This window comes from Ambystoma mexicanum, chromosome 3q (assembly GCF_040938575.1).
Source record: "Ambystoma mexicanum isolate Mex_15411 chromosome 3q, UKY_AmexF1_1, whole genome shotgun sequence".
Classification (NCBI taxonomy): Eukaryota; Metazoa; Chordata; class Amphibia; order Caudata; family Ambystomatidae; genus Ambystoma; species Ambystoma mexicanum.
The window spans coordinates 834,213,249-834,232,929 of NC_090926.1; the positions used below are offsets into that span (position 1 = coordinate 834,213,249).

The 19,681-nt window shown below is 45.3% G+C and overlaps 1 protein-coding gene across 1 annotated transcript in view; it reads left to right on the forward strand.

Moving 5' to 3' along the window:
* The window catches only part of STXBP4 (syntaxin binding protein 4), a 775,907-nt gene that overhangs the window by 132,459 nt on the left and 623,767 nt on the right, over window positions 1–19,681 (forward strand). The window contains exon 5 of the mRNA XM_069654926.1: window positions 3,902–4,100. Coding sequence (XP_069511027.1) covers window positions 3,902–4,100 — 199 coding nt within the window. The remainder of the gene's footprint in view (window positions 1–3,901; window positions 4,101–19,681) is intronic.

A 19,681-nucleotide genomic window follows, 5' to 3' on the forward strand; every position in this document is an offset into this window, starting at 1 on the left:
GGATGTAGGAAACTAACACTGCGGGTCTATGTGAGAGGTGTGGTTGTCATATGATTGTGAGTATATGCATCAGACTGTAAGCTTTGGTTAGTAGAACAATAAGGGAGGTGGGTCAGTTTAGTGGGGTGCCGTGATGGCCGATGTCGGCACCACCCTTGCCTTTTTACTCGCTGCTGGTTGACGACTGCAGGCTTCCTGCTTCCCACGGCAATCATGATCTGGAGCTGCTTCCGCCGCAGCTGCCCTTTGCCTTGGGGCCCTATGCAGAGGGCTGCCCAGGCAAGGCTGCCCTGAAAGGGCCTATGCAATACAGCTGTTCCAGTCACATGTGTGGCACGGACCAATGAGATTCAACCGGGCAGAGCCAAAAACATACAATTGACTACACCCCAGAGACTGCACACTCTCGATGCATGCCAGCTCAAAAAACAGAGTCGGAGTCCACAAAATACACAAGATAAACACCACAGAATACCACAAACTAGGCAAACAATGATTGCAAAAAGGACAAAAATACCTCCACAAATGCCCCTAAAGCAAGTCATAAACTGATTCAAATCAATGTAAAACTATTCACTGAGCATCAACCAGCCCCTAAAACTGCTCTTAAAGTGGTTTCCTTGCAGAGTGCTTCTAGATTACAGTCAGGAAGGCAAGTGGACATGGCTGCCAGGAACACAGGCAGAGAAACACCTGACTGATTCAGCCAATTGGAAGGGGAGGGTGGGGCCTGTAAGAAAGCCAGAAACAAAGGTCTACACCACTGACACTGCACACCTTAGATGCAGGCCAGCTCAGAAAAAAGGGTGGGAGTCCACAAGAAAACACAAGATAAACCCCACAGAAAACCACAAACTAGTCAGAAAACGATTGCAAAAAGCACACAAATCCCCTCCACAAAGCATCTGTGACAGGCCAAAAACAGGTTGAAATCAATGTAAAATACCTACTGAGCATCAATCAGCCCCTAAGACTGCTTTAGAAGTCGTGTCCTTGTAGGATGCTTCTAGATCAGTCAGGAAGGCAAGTATAAAATAATACATGTCAGAATTGATGCTCTCTGTGCATCTTGATTTGTCAACACCCTCACCCTTCACAGAAATATGCACAGATCAATTGTCAGTGAATTAATTCTTAATTCGGGTTGACACAGGGTGGTGGGGGAAACAGCCTTGATTATGCGTGTTGCTGTGAGCTTTACCAAGATGATATCAATATATTGTACAAATATTTATATATTACAGAAATAATATTGGCACATCATTCCGTCCACCATTGGACATTAAATAAACGCCTACAAATACAAACCAGGTGGGCCAATGATTTGCAGCTTCACACAACGGCCCACAATTTTCACTGCATTCCCATTTATCCATCCAAACTGACTACCTCATTAATGCGTGGCAAAGAGGTCTGCCTCACCTTTACCCATTGAAGTCAGGAAATGGCATCTATGCTGCTAAGGAAAATGTGCTGAGGCAAGTGGGGGTAGGGAGGTCGAGCAAAACATTTCCGATCATGATGAGAAAAGCAAGTGGGAGGGTGGGGGTGAGGGAGAGGGCAGTCATAAGGTATTACCGGAATGTGTACTCCATGAGCGTGGAAATACTGCCTAAAACACATAATTATGGATCTCCTGTCAGTGTTTCCATTGTTGTTCAACTGTGCTTTCAGAAAATAATCCCCCATCCTAACTCCTTCGAATTAGGCTCTGCACGCACACACACGCGCATGTATACACACGCAAATGTACACACATACACACACTCTTGACTAATAGGAAAGAGGTCTACTGGTTGCCATACGCTGCTGAGTATGTTCAGTGGGTAAATGCTGCATGCTAAGGAATCTGGTCATAGCTTGCACATGGCAGGTTGGAATCACTGCAGGAGCAGCCCAGCCTTTTGTACTCCTAAAGATGAAAACATAAACATCAATGATCTCAGTACAGAGTATACTGTTTGTTTATATACTGTTCAAGTGGCAAGACAGTGGCACCAATACTTGTATTTCTTTAATTATGAGACTTTATGACATGGAACATTGCAGTTCTCCCGTTTTGAAGTGCGGAAACCTACGTAAAACAAGATTATGGTACTATATGCTGCCTCCATAATTAACACGTTTCTCTCTAGATACAGGGGCTTGCATTTTGGACTTCAGCTCCCATCACCTTTAGCCAGCAAAGTTAACGGCGTGGGATTATGAGAGATGTAGTCCATACATCATTCAATCAATGTTGCTGGCCAGTTTCCTTCTCCACTAGAGATTCAACAGTGCCATCTAGGGGCTGATAAAAATGACAAAATGACAAGGTCACGCATTCACATAGGTAGCAATAGAAATAGTGCTGGGAGGATAGCTCACCACAATGCATCTGTCTTTGAAACAAGACAATGCATAGCAACAAGGTTTTCAATCCCGCACTTAGACCTGGCGCCAGGGCGAAAATTAATTGAAATAACAGTGTTTATCAGAGTGCCCTGAAAAAAGAAACAACAATCCTGGGGGTCAATTACCAGAGTTCACAGAAATACAGAAACCCTATTTATAATTGTAGTCTGTAGTTCAGCCCACCCTTTCGCCTCTATACCCAAGATCTTATTGAGAGCTTTTTGTACTTCCTTGGGCAATCCCCTTTTAATAACAAACTAGAAAAGCAGAACCAACCGGTCCCACTGTTCTCCCCCTCTCTGCCCTCCAATTCTCCTGTACTTTCAAAATGTATTGAGCAGGGTCTTCATCATCCCCTATTGTATTATGCACGATGGGCTGCCGATGCTGCGTATCAAGGTATCCCCTCCGAAGTGCGGCCCACACCTTCTTTCTGATGTCGTTAGAATCCACCCCATCATGTACATCATCATCTATCTTAACTCCTGGGTATCCATCCTTAACCCAAACATCCCCTGACTGATCACCCTCAATTGCTACAAGCAAACTTTGTATATGTCCCATTGGTATACCAGCTGTTTGTTTTTTGAAAGCATATATCAATTTCCTACCCCCTGCAGTGAGGGGTGAGAGTGTTTTAATCAAGTTGTTTTTTTCCATCTGAGTCCTAGTTACATACTGTTTACTATGTACCCATTGGAGAAGAAAAAACACTTGATTGTTGGCTTTTTATTGCCATATCACATTCCATCCTCATCACTCCTCACCTCCCCAGAGATTGTTTCATTTGTTTGACAAGTGTAATATGCTGTGTTTTTCCTGCAATGTCTGTGGACTAAGGGCACTGTGTGTGAATCCAACATGGCGTCCATTTAAAAAGTTTTGACGCACCTCATGTTTTAACCGACCTATCCGCGATACCGATGTCCGCAAACGTCACGCTGCTCTCTGATTTGTCCAGAGGCATCCACGGACCCCGAATCAGGAAGTGAGTACACAGACCTGGCCCAGATATCACACATTTTATTTTACCTACTTTTTGGCAATTTTGTAAATAACTACTGTACAGGTTTATACCAAATGTACAAAAGCACGCTTTCGGGACCAAGTCGCCGCTCCTGGCGCACATTTGGTGAAAATCTGCTCAGCGGTTTGGGCTGTAGGCCAGAGCAAACATTTTTTCCATTACGTCTGTGAGTATTTCCGCACATTTTGGGACCCCTCCCTATAACTTTGCTCCCTCCCCACCCGGACGAAACCGCACCAAACTTCACAAATCATTCTGAGGGGCCATATACTTTTTAGCAAAGTTTGGTAAGGATTCATCCGGGGGGGGCAAAGTTATAAGCCGCCTAAAAAGTGCTCTTTCTATAAATTGAGCAACTTAACCATAACTACAGGGCTGCTACGTGTTCAAATATAGTTGCAACAATTGAAAATGCATAAAACTGTAGTAAATACGTCTTTTGTATTATAATTTGTGATCAATTTTACAAAATATTTTTAGGCGAGAATCAACCTGGGAGATAGGTTTCATTAGACAGAAGTCTATTTCCAGTAATGAAGGAAGCTACCTGGCCCTCAACAGACTTGGTGCCCCGTCAGAAGAAATTCAACAGCAGACTGCAGCTTCTAGTTTTTACACTCCTTGTGGCAGATTTGATCCAAAGACTTCTTCCACACCTGATGCCGTCAACACAATCCAGGTAACTCTATTTCTATTGTTTTTTTTGTTTTTTTTTGGCAATGCAATAGGCGATAAAATTGAATCCATTTCTTTTCTTTTTTCTTTACTCCTTATCAGAATGTTGAATTACATAATGTGTGCATTAACATATACTTAAAAGTGATTACCAAACAGAATTTAATTTCAGAATCAAACAATTCCTTTAAATGACATCTCATTATTTGTAAAAACTTAGATAACCTACTATGCCCCAAAGCTTACTGACCAGTTCATTATGTTAGAATAGTTTCTTGTTTGCTTGTAAAGTGGGCCAGGTCCCCAAAAGGTTGCCGAGCTGGAGCCGTGTCAGGGCGCTCCAACGTGGGTGCTTGCCACCAGCCTAAACAACCATGTATGTTATTCTTTGTATACCTAACAAAGGAATCAGGATTGATCACTTGCAGCACTTTGCACTGTACAGTACTCCTCCCACGCTCTGTACTGGTCCCTTGGGAAGAAGCACGGACAGATGCCTGTTTGGCGCAATGCTTGCTATGCTACATAATGTTCAGTGGGAGAGGTTGAGGCCTCAACCAAAGAGGGAAAAATACAGGTAAAGAAATAAGGTAAGTAGTAAGTATTTGTGTTTGTTTAAAAATATTTGGATGCATGTGCATGAGTGATTGTATATGTTGTGTATAGGCTGGCGATCGCTTCCCTTTTGTTAAGGAGAAGCCTGTGTACATAGGCATTTCCCAAAATACTATTGCTTTTGGCTCGCTGGATGATCTTCCAAAAATAAATATGTCCCTGGCCCTTCCAAACTGGACGTAATGAGGAAAATGTGTTAAAGGTGCAAAAGTCATCAACAAAATAAAGAACCCGCTATTTTCAGTCTACCCCATTCCTTTTTCCACAGAACAACATTGTATTGAATGAACACCTGGAGCTCAAAAACAACTTGGTCACAAAGCGTCGCAGATGTGTCTTTTGGTGGTTTGGGGTGAAGGGGTTAGCTGCTGCTCTCGAAAATCTTTTATCTATCTCCCATGATGCTGTGCAATTCCTGTGGGATTCCTCGGTGAAGCAGACAATGGAAAGTGTTCAAAATGATACAGGTGGGAGTGGGGGGGGGGTTGTTAAATGCGCAGTGGGGAAGTTTGGAGTGGACTGGGGATCCAGTTTGAGGTAGAAAATGTAGGGTTTACGGGGGAGAGCCCACAAGAATCTCACGAGATGCTTGCAGGAACGTCCTAAGGCACGCTTGGAAACGTGAATGCATCACATTTACTGAACAGTGAAAGGGGTTCATGGAGAGGCTCAAGATGGTAAAAGACAAGGGAGGGGACTGTGGAGCAAAGAAAACTAGAGGGGGACATGGTAAGTGTCGGGTAGAACGGGGAAGACTTTTTAATTTGCAAGTATTTTTCAGTTACTGCACAGATCAGCAGATATTATCTTACTGCAGGAATTGTCGTGGGTTTCATTACTGCATGGATGGACTCTGCATTATCGCACCAATAAAAAGAGGGAAAAAAGGGGCATTATCAGTTGGACCTCTGAAGGCTGTGCTCAGTGAACCCGGAGGCTAAGTTCCTCTGCTTTTTAAAAGTTGAGACAACATGGACAGTGGGCACGACCGAATAATTTATAGTTTAACAAAACCCAGAGGGAAGTAAGTTGAGACCAATAAATTGTTGATCTGAGAGATGTGGAAGGTTAAAGTCACCCAATCAAAATTATATGATGGTTAGGCGAAAGTGATTCAATAAGTTGAGAGGGTTGATTAAAGATAAAACCAATGGGGCCAGAAGGCCGGTAGATAGGGATAAATGGCATAAAGTAAAGAGCTGTTATAGTAGTGCTGGAGTATTTAAAAGAGGGAAGTGGAGAGAGAATTGGTGCCTATTATGGAGCACTATACCAACACCGTCGCCTCTGCCTTAGATGCGAAGAGAGTGAGTCAGTGAAGGAGAATGCTTGCTTTTGAAAGGGACGTAAGTGTGAGATGGAGGGATTCACATTTCTGTGAGCGCAATGATGCACAAAGGGCATGTTGAAAAAGTCTGTAATGAATGTGGTTCTATTTATTACAGATGGGTTGAGCATTCTATAAGACTAGAGTTAGGAAATGGGAAGAGGAGGCATAATGATAAAGTATCTGAGAGTCGGAAAGACAATGAAGATATGTTATGAGGAGGAGAATGATTGCTTTTGTTGTTTTGCTTGTGTATGAGGAGATAGGAGAGAATAGCGAGGTTGAGAGTGGCAGAATGTTGTGGTAATAATGGTAATAAGCGTCGAGGCGATAGGATGGTGTTGGGAACTAGCAGGACAGAGAGGAAGTAGTGCAAGAGCAAATAAGAGAATGGGTAGCATGATGGTAGGTGAAATGGTTTAGTGGAGGGTATGAATATTAGTGAAGGCAGGCGAGGTAAGGGGTAAGTGTATGTGCAAGGTAAAGAGTTGACAAAAAGTTCCAAAGTGCCATATTGAGAGAGGAAGCAGCAAGCCAGGCTAACGGGCAGAGTAAGATAATGTGCATGTCCATTCTGCTCTTAGCCGATTCTCCCAGGGCTGAGTCGCCCTTCTGGTAGTTTAGAAGTAAAGATTTGTCACAGCAGAGGGGGATTTGGGATTGTAATGCACGCATGCTGCAAGGGGCTTGGCAGTGGCAACTGACTGCCTCACAGGTGGATGGAAGAGGCACAGATCGGGTATACCAGCTGCAGGTTAGAGATGTTCTTCCAGTTTGGTCTTTCTTGCTAGTTTGTGAGGCAGGGTCTTCTGGGGTCAGTCAAGATGGGTGACTAGACTACTCCTCCAACAAAGCCCAGCTTTAACAATAAACACTAGCTTTCTTCTTTCTTCCTCTTCTCCAATTCTCTCTCCTCCTTAACACTCTTGCTGTCTACCATGTCTAAAAAGATGACCATATCTGCTAGGCCACTACTTTAACATAGGCCACGCGTCTGTTAAAGGTTCTTTAGCAACTTGTGATTCTATGGCACTGCCGGGCCCTTGTTAGGCTACAGACCCAAGTGTATTTCTCAACTGCATTCACCCCCCCTCGATTTCTTTTCCCACTTCCAGCACTGATCTTCTCTAAGGTTATTGATCAGTTTATGTCTTTTCTTTGTCCATTGTTGTAAGGGCTAAACTTAGAACATTCCACAACTCCCACTTTTCCTCAATTTGTTTGATTGATTTCAATAAGCCACAAATTGTGTCATAAAGAGATGGCACTATAAATATTGAACATGATTTCTAATTCATGTAATCTATATGAATGTCCATCTACCTAAAGTTTATAGTCAATAAAACAAATTGAACAAATAGTATCCAACAGGGTGAGCTGATTGTTATCAAACATCCTGCACATGTTACAAATTGTCCAAATAGTACAAGAGGTCTGCAGTATTTACGTAGTAATATCTAACTTTTTAACTTTATTTTATTTAAATTTGTGTTCAGTGCTGGCACTACCCGATGGTCTTGTTGCGGCATACACATTTCTAAATGGTGGGGGTGAAACCGAAGTTACTTTATTTCGGGACTTGATAGGAAGAATAGGATAGACCAGTGATTGTGGCTTTTTCAAAAAGTGGTGATGGAGTGTAATGTGGGGATGTGAAGTGGAAGGGTCTTCAAGCTGTGGGTGCCCAGTTAGCGAAGGCCTGTTTTTGTGTTCATGTTAGTTTGTAGAGTGGAATGCGTAGGAGTTTTTGGCTAGCTTGTACAGTGTTTGTGTGTGTGAGGGTTTCAGTTTGTTGTGGAGATAAAATGGGATTTTGAGGTGAATGGCTTTGTATATAATGCTGAGTCCTTGAACAGCAATTCACTGGGGTTTGGGGAGCCAGTGGAGCTGGGCGAGAGCTGGGTTGATATGTGAGTGTTTGGATAGGTGCTGGATGCGTCTTGCTGCTGCGTTCTGTATGGATTTCAGGGGAACGCTAGTGATTTTTGGTAGTCCAGTGAGGCAAGCCTTTCTATAGTCCAGCTTGGAGAGGACTAGTGCTTGGACTGTTGTGTGGAAGTCATTGGGGGGAATGTGGCCATCTAGAAGAGGAGGTGTAGTTGAAGTTTACGTGTTTTGATGATGCCAGTATATATGTCAGCTGTCCATGTTAAGTTCTCTGACCCAGCGGGTGAGGCCAGTTTGTGCCTGGGGGGCAGATAAAGAGGTACAGTTGAGTTTGTGGTAGTGGTTGGCTATCCAGGTTTTGATGGCTGAGAGACGGCTTTTGAGGGTGTAGTGTTTTTATGGGGATAAGATTTGGAAGTATATTTTGTTGTCTGCGTATTGGTTGAATGGATTTTGTGGTTGCTAAAGATCTGACCGATGGATTCTACATATAGGTTAAAGAAGGGTTACGGCAGGGAATAACTACAGGGAACCTGGTACTTGACTGGTGTGGAATTGGATCGATAAAGGGGCTTTGAAGAATCTCAGAGGGTGTCTTCACTTCTTTCCCCAATATAAACTCCTACTAGGTGGCATAGGAAAGGCCATCACTATCGGATCCTAACCCTTGTGGTGAATATGCAAGGGAGGATCACCCGCGTGGAAGAGACTTAGGGAGTGGGGATGAGGCACCCTTGGGCGACACACAATATGCCCCATTTCCCTTTTATATGGAGTCAGATATCCCCGAGGTCTTTGCAGGTTATTTCCAGTGCCTTCCCTATTTTTCCAGAAAACAATCTGCCAGTATACACCAGTCAGGTACTGGGACGAGGAAGAGACAGCCCAGAACCATACATCCTCCTTATATTGATTCATACAGATACAGACACCACTCTGGTACTGGGATGAGTAAGTGGGATTCCGAGTACCAAAACCGTTATGCAGTAAAGGAACATTGCATGCACCTGAAGACCAGGTGAGGCTGAGTAGATCGCCTGTAGAATGCTTGCAGGAGAAACTGCAGGTGAAGTCAGGGAGGCGCGTGCACAAAATGCCAACAAGCTGCAAAGTTGTTGCAGTGCAAGCAGATTGTGGTGGGAGCATTCAAAAGGTCTCCAGTAGCAGATTGGGTCTGTATACCTCCTGGAATCAGAGCGACACCTTCTCTGTACAACAGAGGCGGCAGAGATCCTGGATGAAAGGCGTGCTGATACAGGAGTAGCGACAGCGAGCCTGTTGCAGCAGAGAAAAGCACCTGGAAACAGCATACCCAGTAAGTCAGAGAAGGTTGAGTGACTTCGGGACGCCGCAGGGTGAAACGCGTGGTTGGTGAAGGTCGGGTCGCTCGCGAGTGAGTGAGGGAACGTTTAGGCACTATGAATGCCATTCAAGCTTGAACTAAATACTTTTGATAAGCATGATAATCTGAAATTGCTGAAAAAAACGAGGGAAGGTTTTTAGAAATAACAAACTGTAAATGAGATGAAAAAGACCAGGACAAGAGAGGGCCAGGGAAACGTAATATTTGAACTTGTGAATACGCCCGTGAACAGGGTGCAAATTCCCAGCAGGAGAGTAAACTGGGAATTTGATGTTGGTTTATTCAATGTGAAAGATTGGAATGAAATTAAGCCTTTTTGAATACCGATCCGAAAGAAAGCAAGTGTGGTTGAATACCAATTGGATTGAAAGCAGTTTGGTGCAATCCCCTGATAAAAAGGAACTGTGTAAACTGAGAGAACACTTATTGGCAAGTATCATAAGCATATAAGGAACCGTGTAACTTGAAAGAATAAGCATTGGCAAAATCACTGAGAATATTTGAAAGTACAACAAGTGAATGGTGGCAAAACAAGTATTGAGAAAATTCCAAGAGGATATGAAATGAGAATAAGTCAAGTGCCACTGTGAAGCTAAAACAGTGGCAGTGTGCCTGTGAAGATGAAGCAAGTAAGGTGTGTCGGTTGCGTCACCTCTAACGGGTGGACCACGTGGTCCGACATCTGCACATAGACCGAGTACACCCACCTAAAGAAAAGCCACTTGACTCATCCATAAGCTTGTGATGGAACATGAATGAAAACGTCTGCGATCTGAAATAAAGGAATTGAACTTTATGATATTGATGAAATTGGTGAAAGGCAACCAAGCCAGAAGAGCTGGGAAGTATACCAAGGAATGGTGTTGTTTTGGAACATTGAGAGACTTGAAAGCTTGAGGGAGGGAACCCCTCTTTTTGGTAACGTGAACTATCCTGAATCTTGTGGAAGGGAAACCCCTTTTCCAACCAAGAGCTGGAAGAAGCTGTGAACTTTTATTTTATCACTTCTCATTTTGATGCTGACATCCCTACATATTATATAGAATTAGATGTGAGGGCAAGTATAGGTTTTGGACACAGACAGACATTTGCTTTGGAGCTCCTGACACAGACTATCATTAGTTTCATTAAGGTAGGGAAATCCCACCTTAGCATAGGGCAAGTTAGGCCTTTTTCCAACCCTCTTTTTGTTTTAAATAAAAGTTCATAACCTAAACTTTACTCTGTTGTCTGTGTCTCCTTCATGATGTCTTCACAGGGCATGGAGGAAGGTACTGAACCAGTCAAGAATGGTGGTATGTGAGTTTCATTTTAAGGGATAGGATGTTTATGAGAGGGCTCCAAAGAGGTCGAGGAGTACATGGAGGGTTGTGTCCTTTGTGAGTGATGCTATCAAGGTCATCGAAGATGTGTAGTGTTGATTTCTTGTGTGATGAAGTGTTGTTGGCTCATGTCGAAGTGTTCCATGTTACTGGTGAAGTTTGACCCGTTAGTGATGGGGCAGTAGTTTTCAGGGAGCGAGGTGTTGAGGGATGGGTTTTTGAGGAGGGCGAGATTTGTCCAGTTTTTATTGAGAAGGGGATTTTGCCATGTGTGATACAGGATTTGATTATCTTGACCCAGTGCGGAGCAAGGGTTGTGATGCATTTTGGATGCAGCTTGTGGTGGACCTGCATCATCCAGGAAATGCGATTGTTTGGTTTTGGCTGTGAGGGGGATTATTGTGTCTGTCGATGGGGTAAAAAGTGTCACATGTGTTGAATGGTTTGACATTTGGGAGTGGGAGTGGGCAAGCAGAGCGGAGGGCTTGTTGTGCATTTTAGTCCATGAGGGTGTTGCATCCTGAGGAGGATGGGTGGTGGATTGTGCTTTGTAGAATGACTTAACAATGTAGAAACATTTCTGTGTATGTTTGATGGTGAACTGGAGTTCTTGGGGGTACTAGGTGGCTTTGGCATTGGGTATGATCATCTTGTATTTGCTGCGGCAGTGTATGAGTATGCGTTTGTGGCGGCCATGGGTTCTTGCGCCAGGCTCTTTCAAGGCACCTAGCTTCCTGTTTGAGGGAGTGGAAGTCTTTGTTGAACCATGGCTTGTAGTAGTGGTTGTGGGGCTTCTGTGTTATAAGGCGGGCTATCTTGTTGAGTGCCTGGATGATGATGTTGTTATAATTGTTGTAGAATATTGAGTGGTGTGTAAGGGGAAGAGGGAGGTGGTATAAGTGTATCTAGTGCTGTGTGGCTGAGGGAGCGTGACGGGGATTGCAAAGTGGTCAGACCACGATACCCTTATTCGATTTTGCACAGAGATGTGGTTTTTGCTTGAAATTCTCAGGTCAAGGGTGTTGCCAGCAATGTGTGTGGGGTAGGTGATCTGTTGGTGTGGTCATAAGGGGTGAGTGGAGTAAGGATATTATTCAGTATGGGGTTGGTGTCTGAGTGGGAACTACCTGGGTTAAAATCACCCAGGTAGATGTTGGTGCAGGGTGTGCTGCGGTTGTTAGTAGTGAAGTCAGGTCAATCAGTGAGGAATTTCGGATTGTGTGTTAAGTGATAAATGAGGTGGCTGCATGTGGTGTGTGGGTCTGAGGAGGGGAGCAACTGAGGAAAAGGGCTTGTCCCCTCATTGCCGAAGGATTCAGGCAAGGTGAAGGAGCTGCTTCTTCCCATTATTTCCTCCCCAGGCCGGTGAGGATGTCTCTCTGACACCACCCCAGAGGCCTTTAACTCCGGTGTTGGAGGGACCGCCACGCACCAACAAAGGAACCACCATGGACACTACAGCGACACATACGGATGAGTATGATGACTATGTACCAGTCGGTGTGGAGCGCTTGGTGCCGATGAGCGTGTCAGGGGGTCGCCCCTGGACGAGGTTGGTTCTTTTCATGCTATGATCTTGAGGGCATCTGCTTTCTTCCATCTGGTCTCGGAGGAGAAGAAGGAGGACTTCCTTTTTCAACGCCAGGAGTCTTCACAGAAGACCGCTGTGTCAATCCCACTGCTGGACAATGTTTGGAAAGAAGGTTTGGACCTAATGAAGGCACCGAATACCCCACCTCCCAAAAGAGACAGACTGGAGAAGAAGTACAGGGTCCCGGACTCAGCCCCCGGGTGCTTGAGATCGCAGCCTTCTCCAGACTCCATGGTGTCTGCCACTGCCAGGAAGCGCTCAGCGAACCCATCATTCTCGTCCATGGCGCCTCTGGTCCAGGAGGTGAATAAGCTTGATGCAGTGGGGAGCGCATCATTCACAATGCCGCTTCCACCATCAAGGCCGCCAACGTCCTGGCCATCCTTTCCCGGTATGACCAGGAGCTTTGGTATAAGCTCGAGCCAATCTTGGACTTCCTGCCGGACGACAAGAAGGATGATGCCCTAGCCCTGTTGCAGGAGGGCGAGGTGGCCTCTGACCATGCCATCAGAGTGGTGTTGGTGTTGGATTTTGCGGACTTTGGCTTTTTCAGCTCCAAGGTTGGCTGAAGGCTATGGACTTCAGGATAGAAGTACAGTCCAAGGTGGTGGACATGCCATTCGATGGGGACAATTTGGTTGGAAAGGCTGTGTATCAGAAGCTCGAAACAATTAAGACCGATACAGAGATTAGGACACTGAGACAGATGAGATCATTATCTTTTCATTCCTTAAGATGGAAGTCATGCAGGTCCTCCAAGAAGTACTCTGCACCCTATCGCCAACCCTCCCACTCTGCCATTGCTTCGAAGCATTGCTTGCATTAGATCCTAGCTACAGCCAGGCAGTGTCATTTTACCAGGATCAGATTTTAAATCTTTTGCCTTCCTTTTCCCCTTTAAAGGCTTCAGCTCCCTTCAAATCGAAGGGATGGATTAACATGGAGTGCAACGTTGCTAAACCTATTCTCTTTATAGTATAAAGAATCCTGATGCAACTAGAAGCGCAATCGTACACGTTCGGAGTATGCACAAAAAAGCCATTACTGCCCAGGAGAAAGAAGTAGACAATTTGGCATGGTCCCGCCTAATTTCCTAGAACCTTTTGGCATCAGGATATTATATAATTTGGTTCCACTTCCTAAGTTGTCTGGAAACTGTGAGGACCATGAGGGCATCCTCACATCTACTCCCCCTGTATCTTCCTCTCAGTCGGCCAGGGAAATGCCATCGCTCTTGAATCCCAACCCTGTGGGTAAATATGCGAGGGAGGATCAACTCGGTGGAGGGACCTTGGGGAGAGGATGTCTTTGGGTGAGATATGCTATCCTAATTTCCCTTGTCAGAATGAATCCTCCCCTCCTCTGCCTCCGTAGATTGTCCGTTTTTACCTATTCCTTACACACAAACTGTCCCACAGCCATTTCCCTTTAAGACCGGGACAAGGAGGAGGCAACACTTCCATTCATTCACACCACTTTGTTACTTAGATGAGGAAGAGGACTGTGGAGTAGTACCATTGCAATAGCCAGGCATGTCCCGCTAATAGGTTCAACTCTATTTAATATATGATGAAATTGTGATTTTTTTAGATATTTTATTGGTTTTAAACTTATTTTGAAACTGTGTAATTTTTCTGTATTTGCAGTAAAGTTCTTTGTAAAGGTTTTTTTTAACCATATAATATTAAAAAGAAAATAGGGTCAACTAGGTCAGGCAACTGAGGTAAAGGACTTGCACCTGCAGCTAGTTAACAGGCCCCAGGTGCATAAAATGGGAGACCACCCAGGAAAGAGAAACCCGCCTGGAAAAAAGGATGCAGCTGGCAGATGTAGAGCAGGCTGGAGAGGGGCCGAAAGTAAGGCCGCTGTGTGCAGCAGAAAGGTGAAAGAGATGCCGGGGCCCAAGCGGGACTCGAGAGGGCTGAGACGCCTGCAGTCCCCTTTGCCGTGTGTCCACAGCCGGAGCTGTGTGACACTGAAGTCTCCAGATTTCTGCAGACCTCTGCAGCAAGGTACAGAGATGGTAGCTGGTAGCACAAGCAGAGTGAAAGGAAATCGGAAAGGAGAAAGAAGAAGGCCAGAGGAGCGGCCACATACCGGTAATTGTAAGGAAGGGAACACTCCAGGGGTTGGAAGCAGGCTATGTAAATGCTGAACGAACTGAAAACTGGGATAGTTGGTTTTGGGGTCAAAATGTAGTGTTTTTGAATACTGAACAAGCTGCAAAGTGTTATCAGTGGGCCTCATTCCGAGTATGGCGTTAAGGGATAGCGGCCACCGGTAACGAGACCGGTGGCGGTAATCCCTTACTGCCATACTCCGAGTTCCCTTTGCGCCCTCGTCCTTAACGCCTGCTTTGAGCAGGTGTTAAAGTCGAGGGCGCAAAGGGGCCTCCGAGCCAATAACGGTGACCGTAATGAACGGTCACCGTTATTTGCATCTTCCCCATTCCCATTGAGCCCTATGGGGGCTCATTTGGGAATGGGGAAGTGCCTTGGTGAATGGGGAATTACCGCCTCGCCGACCTTGGAATGGGGCGGTAATTCCGCCATCCACCAAGGCGCTGCCGGTCCGGGTACGGCGTCAACCAAGGCGTTAATAGCGCCATTGGTTAGCGCCGTACTCGGAATGAGGCCCAGTATCTTTAAAGTGCAACAAGTATTATTGAAAACCGACCTTAGGGAAAGATATGAAAAGCTTATGAAAATATAGCACGAGTGAAAAGCATGTGATGAGCACTTGTGAACATAGTGAAAAGCAAGTGATGCCCACTTATGAATAATGTGAAAGCAAGGTGGTGGAATAGGATCAACACCACAGAATGAGTTATGTGAAATACACATTGTGGCAAATCCAAGAGACTGCCAAGGAGAATCAGAATTTAATGTTGACTAATGACACAGGTTCAGAGAGAGAAAACCTGTGTTGCCAAGAAAGCCAATAGCATAACAAAGTGCTAAGGGTTAGCGGTTGTGTGACCTGTAATGGGTGGATCGTGTGGTCTGACAACTGCGTCTAGACCGAGGAACCCCTGCATGGAAAGAGCCAAGGAAAGCCAAGATAAAGAAGCTGTATTGTATAAAAAAGTTGCTGAAGTGAATGAGGAAAAGAGCAATCTTTGTGAACTATTGAAAAACCTGGATGATTACGAAGTTGAACTGGAAATGTTTTTGAAAGCCATGAGATTTTAACTGATTGTATTTTTGAAGCTGGAAGAGCTGACTTCTTGGGGAAGGAAACCCCTGAGGCCTTTTGGAACTGTTCTGAACTTGCAAAGGGGAACCTGGAAAGTAAGCCAGGAGTTGGAAGAAACTCGGCACTTTATTTGGAACACTGTTTTTTTTGTTGCTGACATCCCTACACATTGTATGTCTTTAGTTGCGAGGGCAAGTATAGCTTTTGGACACAGACAGACTTTTGAGTTGAACTTAATGACACAGACTATCCTTAGTTTCTTTAGGTAGGGAAATCCCACATTAACATAGGGGAAGTTAGGCCTTACTCCATTCTGACATTTAATAAAAATAAACCATTTTATTTAGAAAAGTGAATCTGTTGTCTGTGTCTTACTTTATGATGCCTTCACAAAACTACTATCTATGCTACGTGGGTAAATCTTTCCCTCTCTCTGTAAGACACAGCAGTTTACATTTAAGGGACATTTGCAAGCAAGACTTTCAATGCATACTACTAAAGATATGACTTGCAACGTGTCCTGTCATAATTTCAGTGAGGTGGGAGAAGCCATCAACAAGCAGGCAACTGGTAATTATTCCAGCCCTGACAACATCTCAGACGATTTATTTAGACATCAAACAGCAATTTGCTCTCATTTTGGCCACATGTTAAAATGCAATTGTCAGGGATCAGAAATGTACTGTTTCTTGGGTAAAAAGTAATTACATACCCGATATTTAAAAAAGGGAGGAGAGATAATCCAGCAACATACAAACCACATTCCCTCCTGGACTCCTATTTTAAAATATTTGAGTGTGATGCTGGGTTATCGATAATAATATCTTGACTGATATTCAGTTTGGCTTCCACCAGGGCCAAGATGCAGGCAAGCATATTCTTAATTTATATCTAGTTATAGCCAACTCTGTGCATATTAAGCAAGAGCTGATATACCTGGCATTCATGGACCTCAGCACTGCCTTTTATAAAGTTAATTAGGCAAAACTTTGGCAGATGCTGGATTTCATGAAATTCATCAAGATGAAATTCATCAGGGCACCTGTGCTTGCCGCAAAAGCGGGTCAAATGGCCACTGTACTGAAGATTTTTCAATAGATCTGGTGTGCGGCAAGGCTCGGTACTTGCTCCACTCCTCACTATACATCAATGGCCTTCTTAGTGCCCTGCTGATGCTCCCAAAATTAGCAATTGTTTTATACCGCCACTGGTGTATGCTGATGATACCGTGAATGCTGATGATACCGCTATCTTGGCAAGAACTCTTTATGCCCTTCATTAAATTATTATGGCATACACTATATTCATGAATTCCTTGGACTTAAAGATTAATGCTGAGAAATCAGCATTATTGATCTGCCAAGCAGTCAGAAGAATTATTAAACACCTTACAACTTAAAAGAACAACAGTAAAATCCCTTAAGTATCAGAATTCGATTATTTGAGAGTGGAATTTAGCTTGATGCTGAACGGGAATGCCCACATGGCCAAACAAGGTGCCAAAATGAAACAAACTATTGGCAAAATAATCCACTTCAGGTCACCCAGGCCCACTGCCGTGAATCCAGACAGGCAACCCTGGGCCCAGAGCTCAGCTGGACCTTGAATCCGGGGTCTTGGGGGCTCTGGGGGACTGTGTGGGCTGTGAAGCCCACCCAATTTGGGATCCGGGGGTCCTCTGGTAGCGGCCCCACAGCCTGAACGTCGGAAATAGGAGGCTGCCACGGGGAGCACAGTTGGAGTAGATCGTACGCTGCTCAGGTGGGCTCTGGAGGCAACGGAGGAGGAGTTGGTGCATAGGCCTACAGCGATTCCTCTGCTGTGGAATGGGAGCTTTAGTCCGGTACCGTTGACCCCCCCGTCTCCCGTTGGCCCAGGGGTGTGTGAATCTAGAGCCACGGTGGGGTGAGGGACTTATACATGTGGTCTCCGGGGCCCCACTGCAGGGGAGCCCCCAGTTGAAGGGCATTGAACATTGAAGTAAGGCGACGGTGGTGGGGCAGCTGTCACCCCCACCCCGTGGCAAGGAGCTTGTGCCCGGACTGCGTGGTACCAATGAAGAGGAGCTGGAGGCACCGTGGGCCAGTGGGAGGTGAAGGCCATGGTGCAGTCCCTCACATTAGACCCTGACCCATCCGGCCCCGTGAGTACAGGCTCTAGATGCATGAAGTGTTGGAACCCCCCACCCCTGTTGGTGACAGTGTCAACTGAGAGGAGCATGAATGGTCGACCTTGCTGGCTACTGTGCCACCAGGAAAAGCCATGGAGGGTGATCCGGCTGCCACAGAATGTGACATGGTGGCCCTCACGGAAGAGATCAGGGGACTATGATCAGCCCTTCACCAGAGGTTGGACAAGATGGACCAGAGGTTCCTCTTACTGGAAGACAAGATTCAGGGGCTGGAGGCCAACCAGTCTTCAGTAGACACCCTTGACCTCCAGACGGGGGTGAGGTTGGCTGACCTGGAGAGGAGGGAATCGGAGACCACTCTCAAACTGGATGACGTAGAAAACAGAGAACGCCAAAACAACCTATGGTTCTTTGGCTTCCCAGAAAGAGAGGGGGAACAGAGGGTGACATCAGGAGAGCCATCCGGGAGGTGATCTGCACGCTGTTCGAAGATGAAACCATGGATGAACCTACTATCGACCGAGCGTGGGTGGCTCCAGGTGTCCTCGCTCGGTGCTGGCTCGCTTCCATTACTATGAACAAAGGACTAAGATTCTGGAGCGGCCTAGAAAGGCAGACCCAATCAACTACGGCGAGGCCCAGATCAGCATCTTTCAGGATCTTTCAGCGCTTACCCTCACCAGGAGAAGAATATGCAGCCTCCTCACCAAGTGGCTGACGGACAAGGGGTTGCGATACCGTTGGGGGTTCCCGTTCTCACAGAATTTTGAAAATGACAGCCAGACTCACCGGCTGGCAATGGAGGGCAACATCGTATCGAGTGTCTGAAGAACTCCTAGGGTACTCGGAGTTCACTCAGCCCCAAAAAGATTTCAAATACCGATTTGATTTTGTATTGAGTCTGATTTCTGGGAGCTGTGATGATGCACATTATTTATCCAGGTGTCATTAGTAAATAACAACCAGCTTTACTTCTTAAGCATCATTTTACTGCAAGCTCTCTAACTGAACCAGCTTTGCATGTGGAGCTTTCTAACACACCAATAAATACATTTATGAATACTGGGTGATGGTTTCCAGTCACAGACCAACCATGACCGTCTATTGGTGTAATGGAGCAAATAATAGGTAACACCTGCCCCTTCTATGCAAGTACCAACTCCTACCGCCACCCCTCAGCATTACCTGTGATAAAACCTGTGGCGTCATCACTGATCCCCAGCCTGAGATTTCCTCCCATGTGGCCAGGAGATGGCAGCTGCTACCTGATCCTGACCGTGGGGGTGGTATTATGAGGGAGGATCACATGGGAGGAGATGGCTGTCTTGGTGACCCCAACGTGAGAGATACAGTAGTCTTCCCTTATAAGTGAGGAAGACCCTACAATTCCGAAATTCCTGATAGCATGTTGTCACTATACAAATCCCTCCAGTTACACATCTCTAAAAACCTTTCCTAACATTCATTCTAGGCTGAATACCATTCACGCCTCATAGGTACATGAAACACACTTAACATCTACTATTTTTAATGGTCTTGTATTAAATAAAAATCCCAAAATCACCTTAGAAGTCCTATTAACTGCCATGGGTTTTCCCCCCCCAGTGTGAAGGCCTTTTTTGGTGATTTCGGTATTTAACCATTTAACCATAATGCCTTCTAACATTTTCTCCTTCATTAACCCCTTAAGTGCCAAGGACGAGATATCTCGTCCTTGGCAATGGGGAGGTAATCCCAAGGACGAGATACCTCGTCCTTGGCACTTAAGGTGTTAATCCTATGGACTCCAACTCCCATAACACCTGAAGTACTGAGACGATGAAGGAGGAGTTAGTATGGATTGAAAAAATACCTAAGATAAACACTCAGACTAGTTGTTGTAATGTAGATCAGCTGCGCAGAAAATTTAAAGATGGTTTACACTTTCAATCGAGAGGCAGAGAGAAGACGAGCAGCTCGGGCGAAGCAGGAATCAGAACCACAGTTGTAGGCAGATTCATTGGAACGGACCGTGCTGAAAGAAGCAGACTCTTTCAAGCTGCCGCTTTTCAGCTTTTTTTACTGATGTGTTGAGAGACCAAGGGGAGTGTGGCAGGCTCTGGGAACAACTTGACCTGCAAATGAATATGAGGCTGGCCGGAGAGCTGAAGGAGG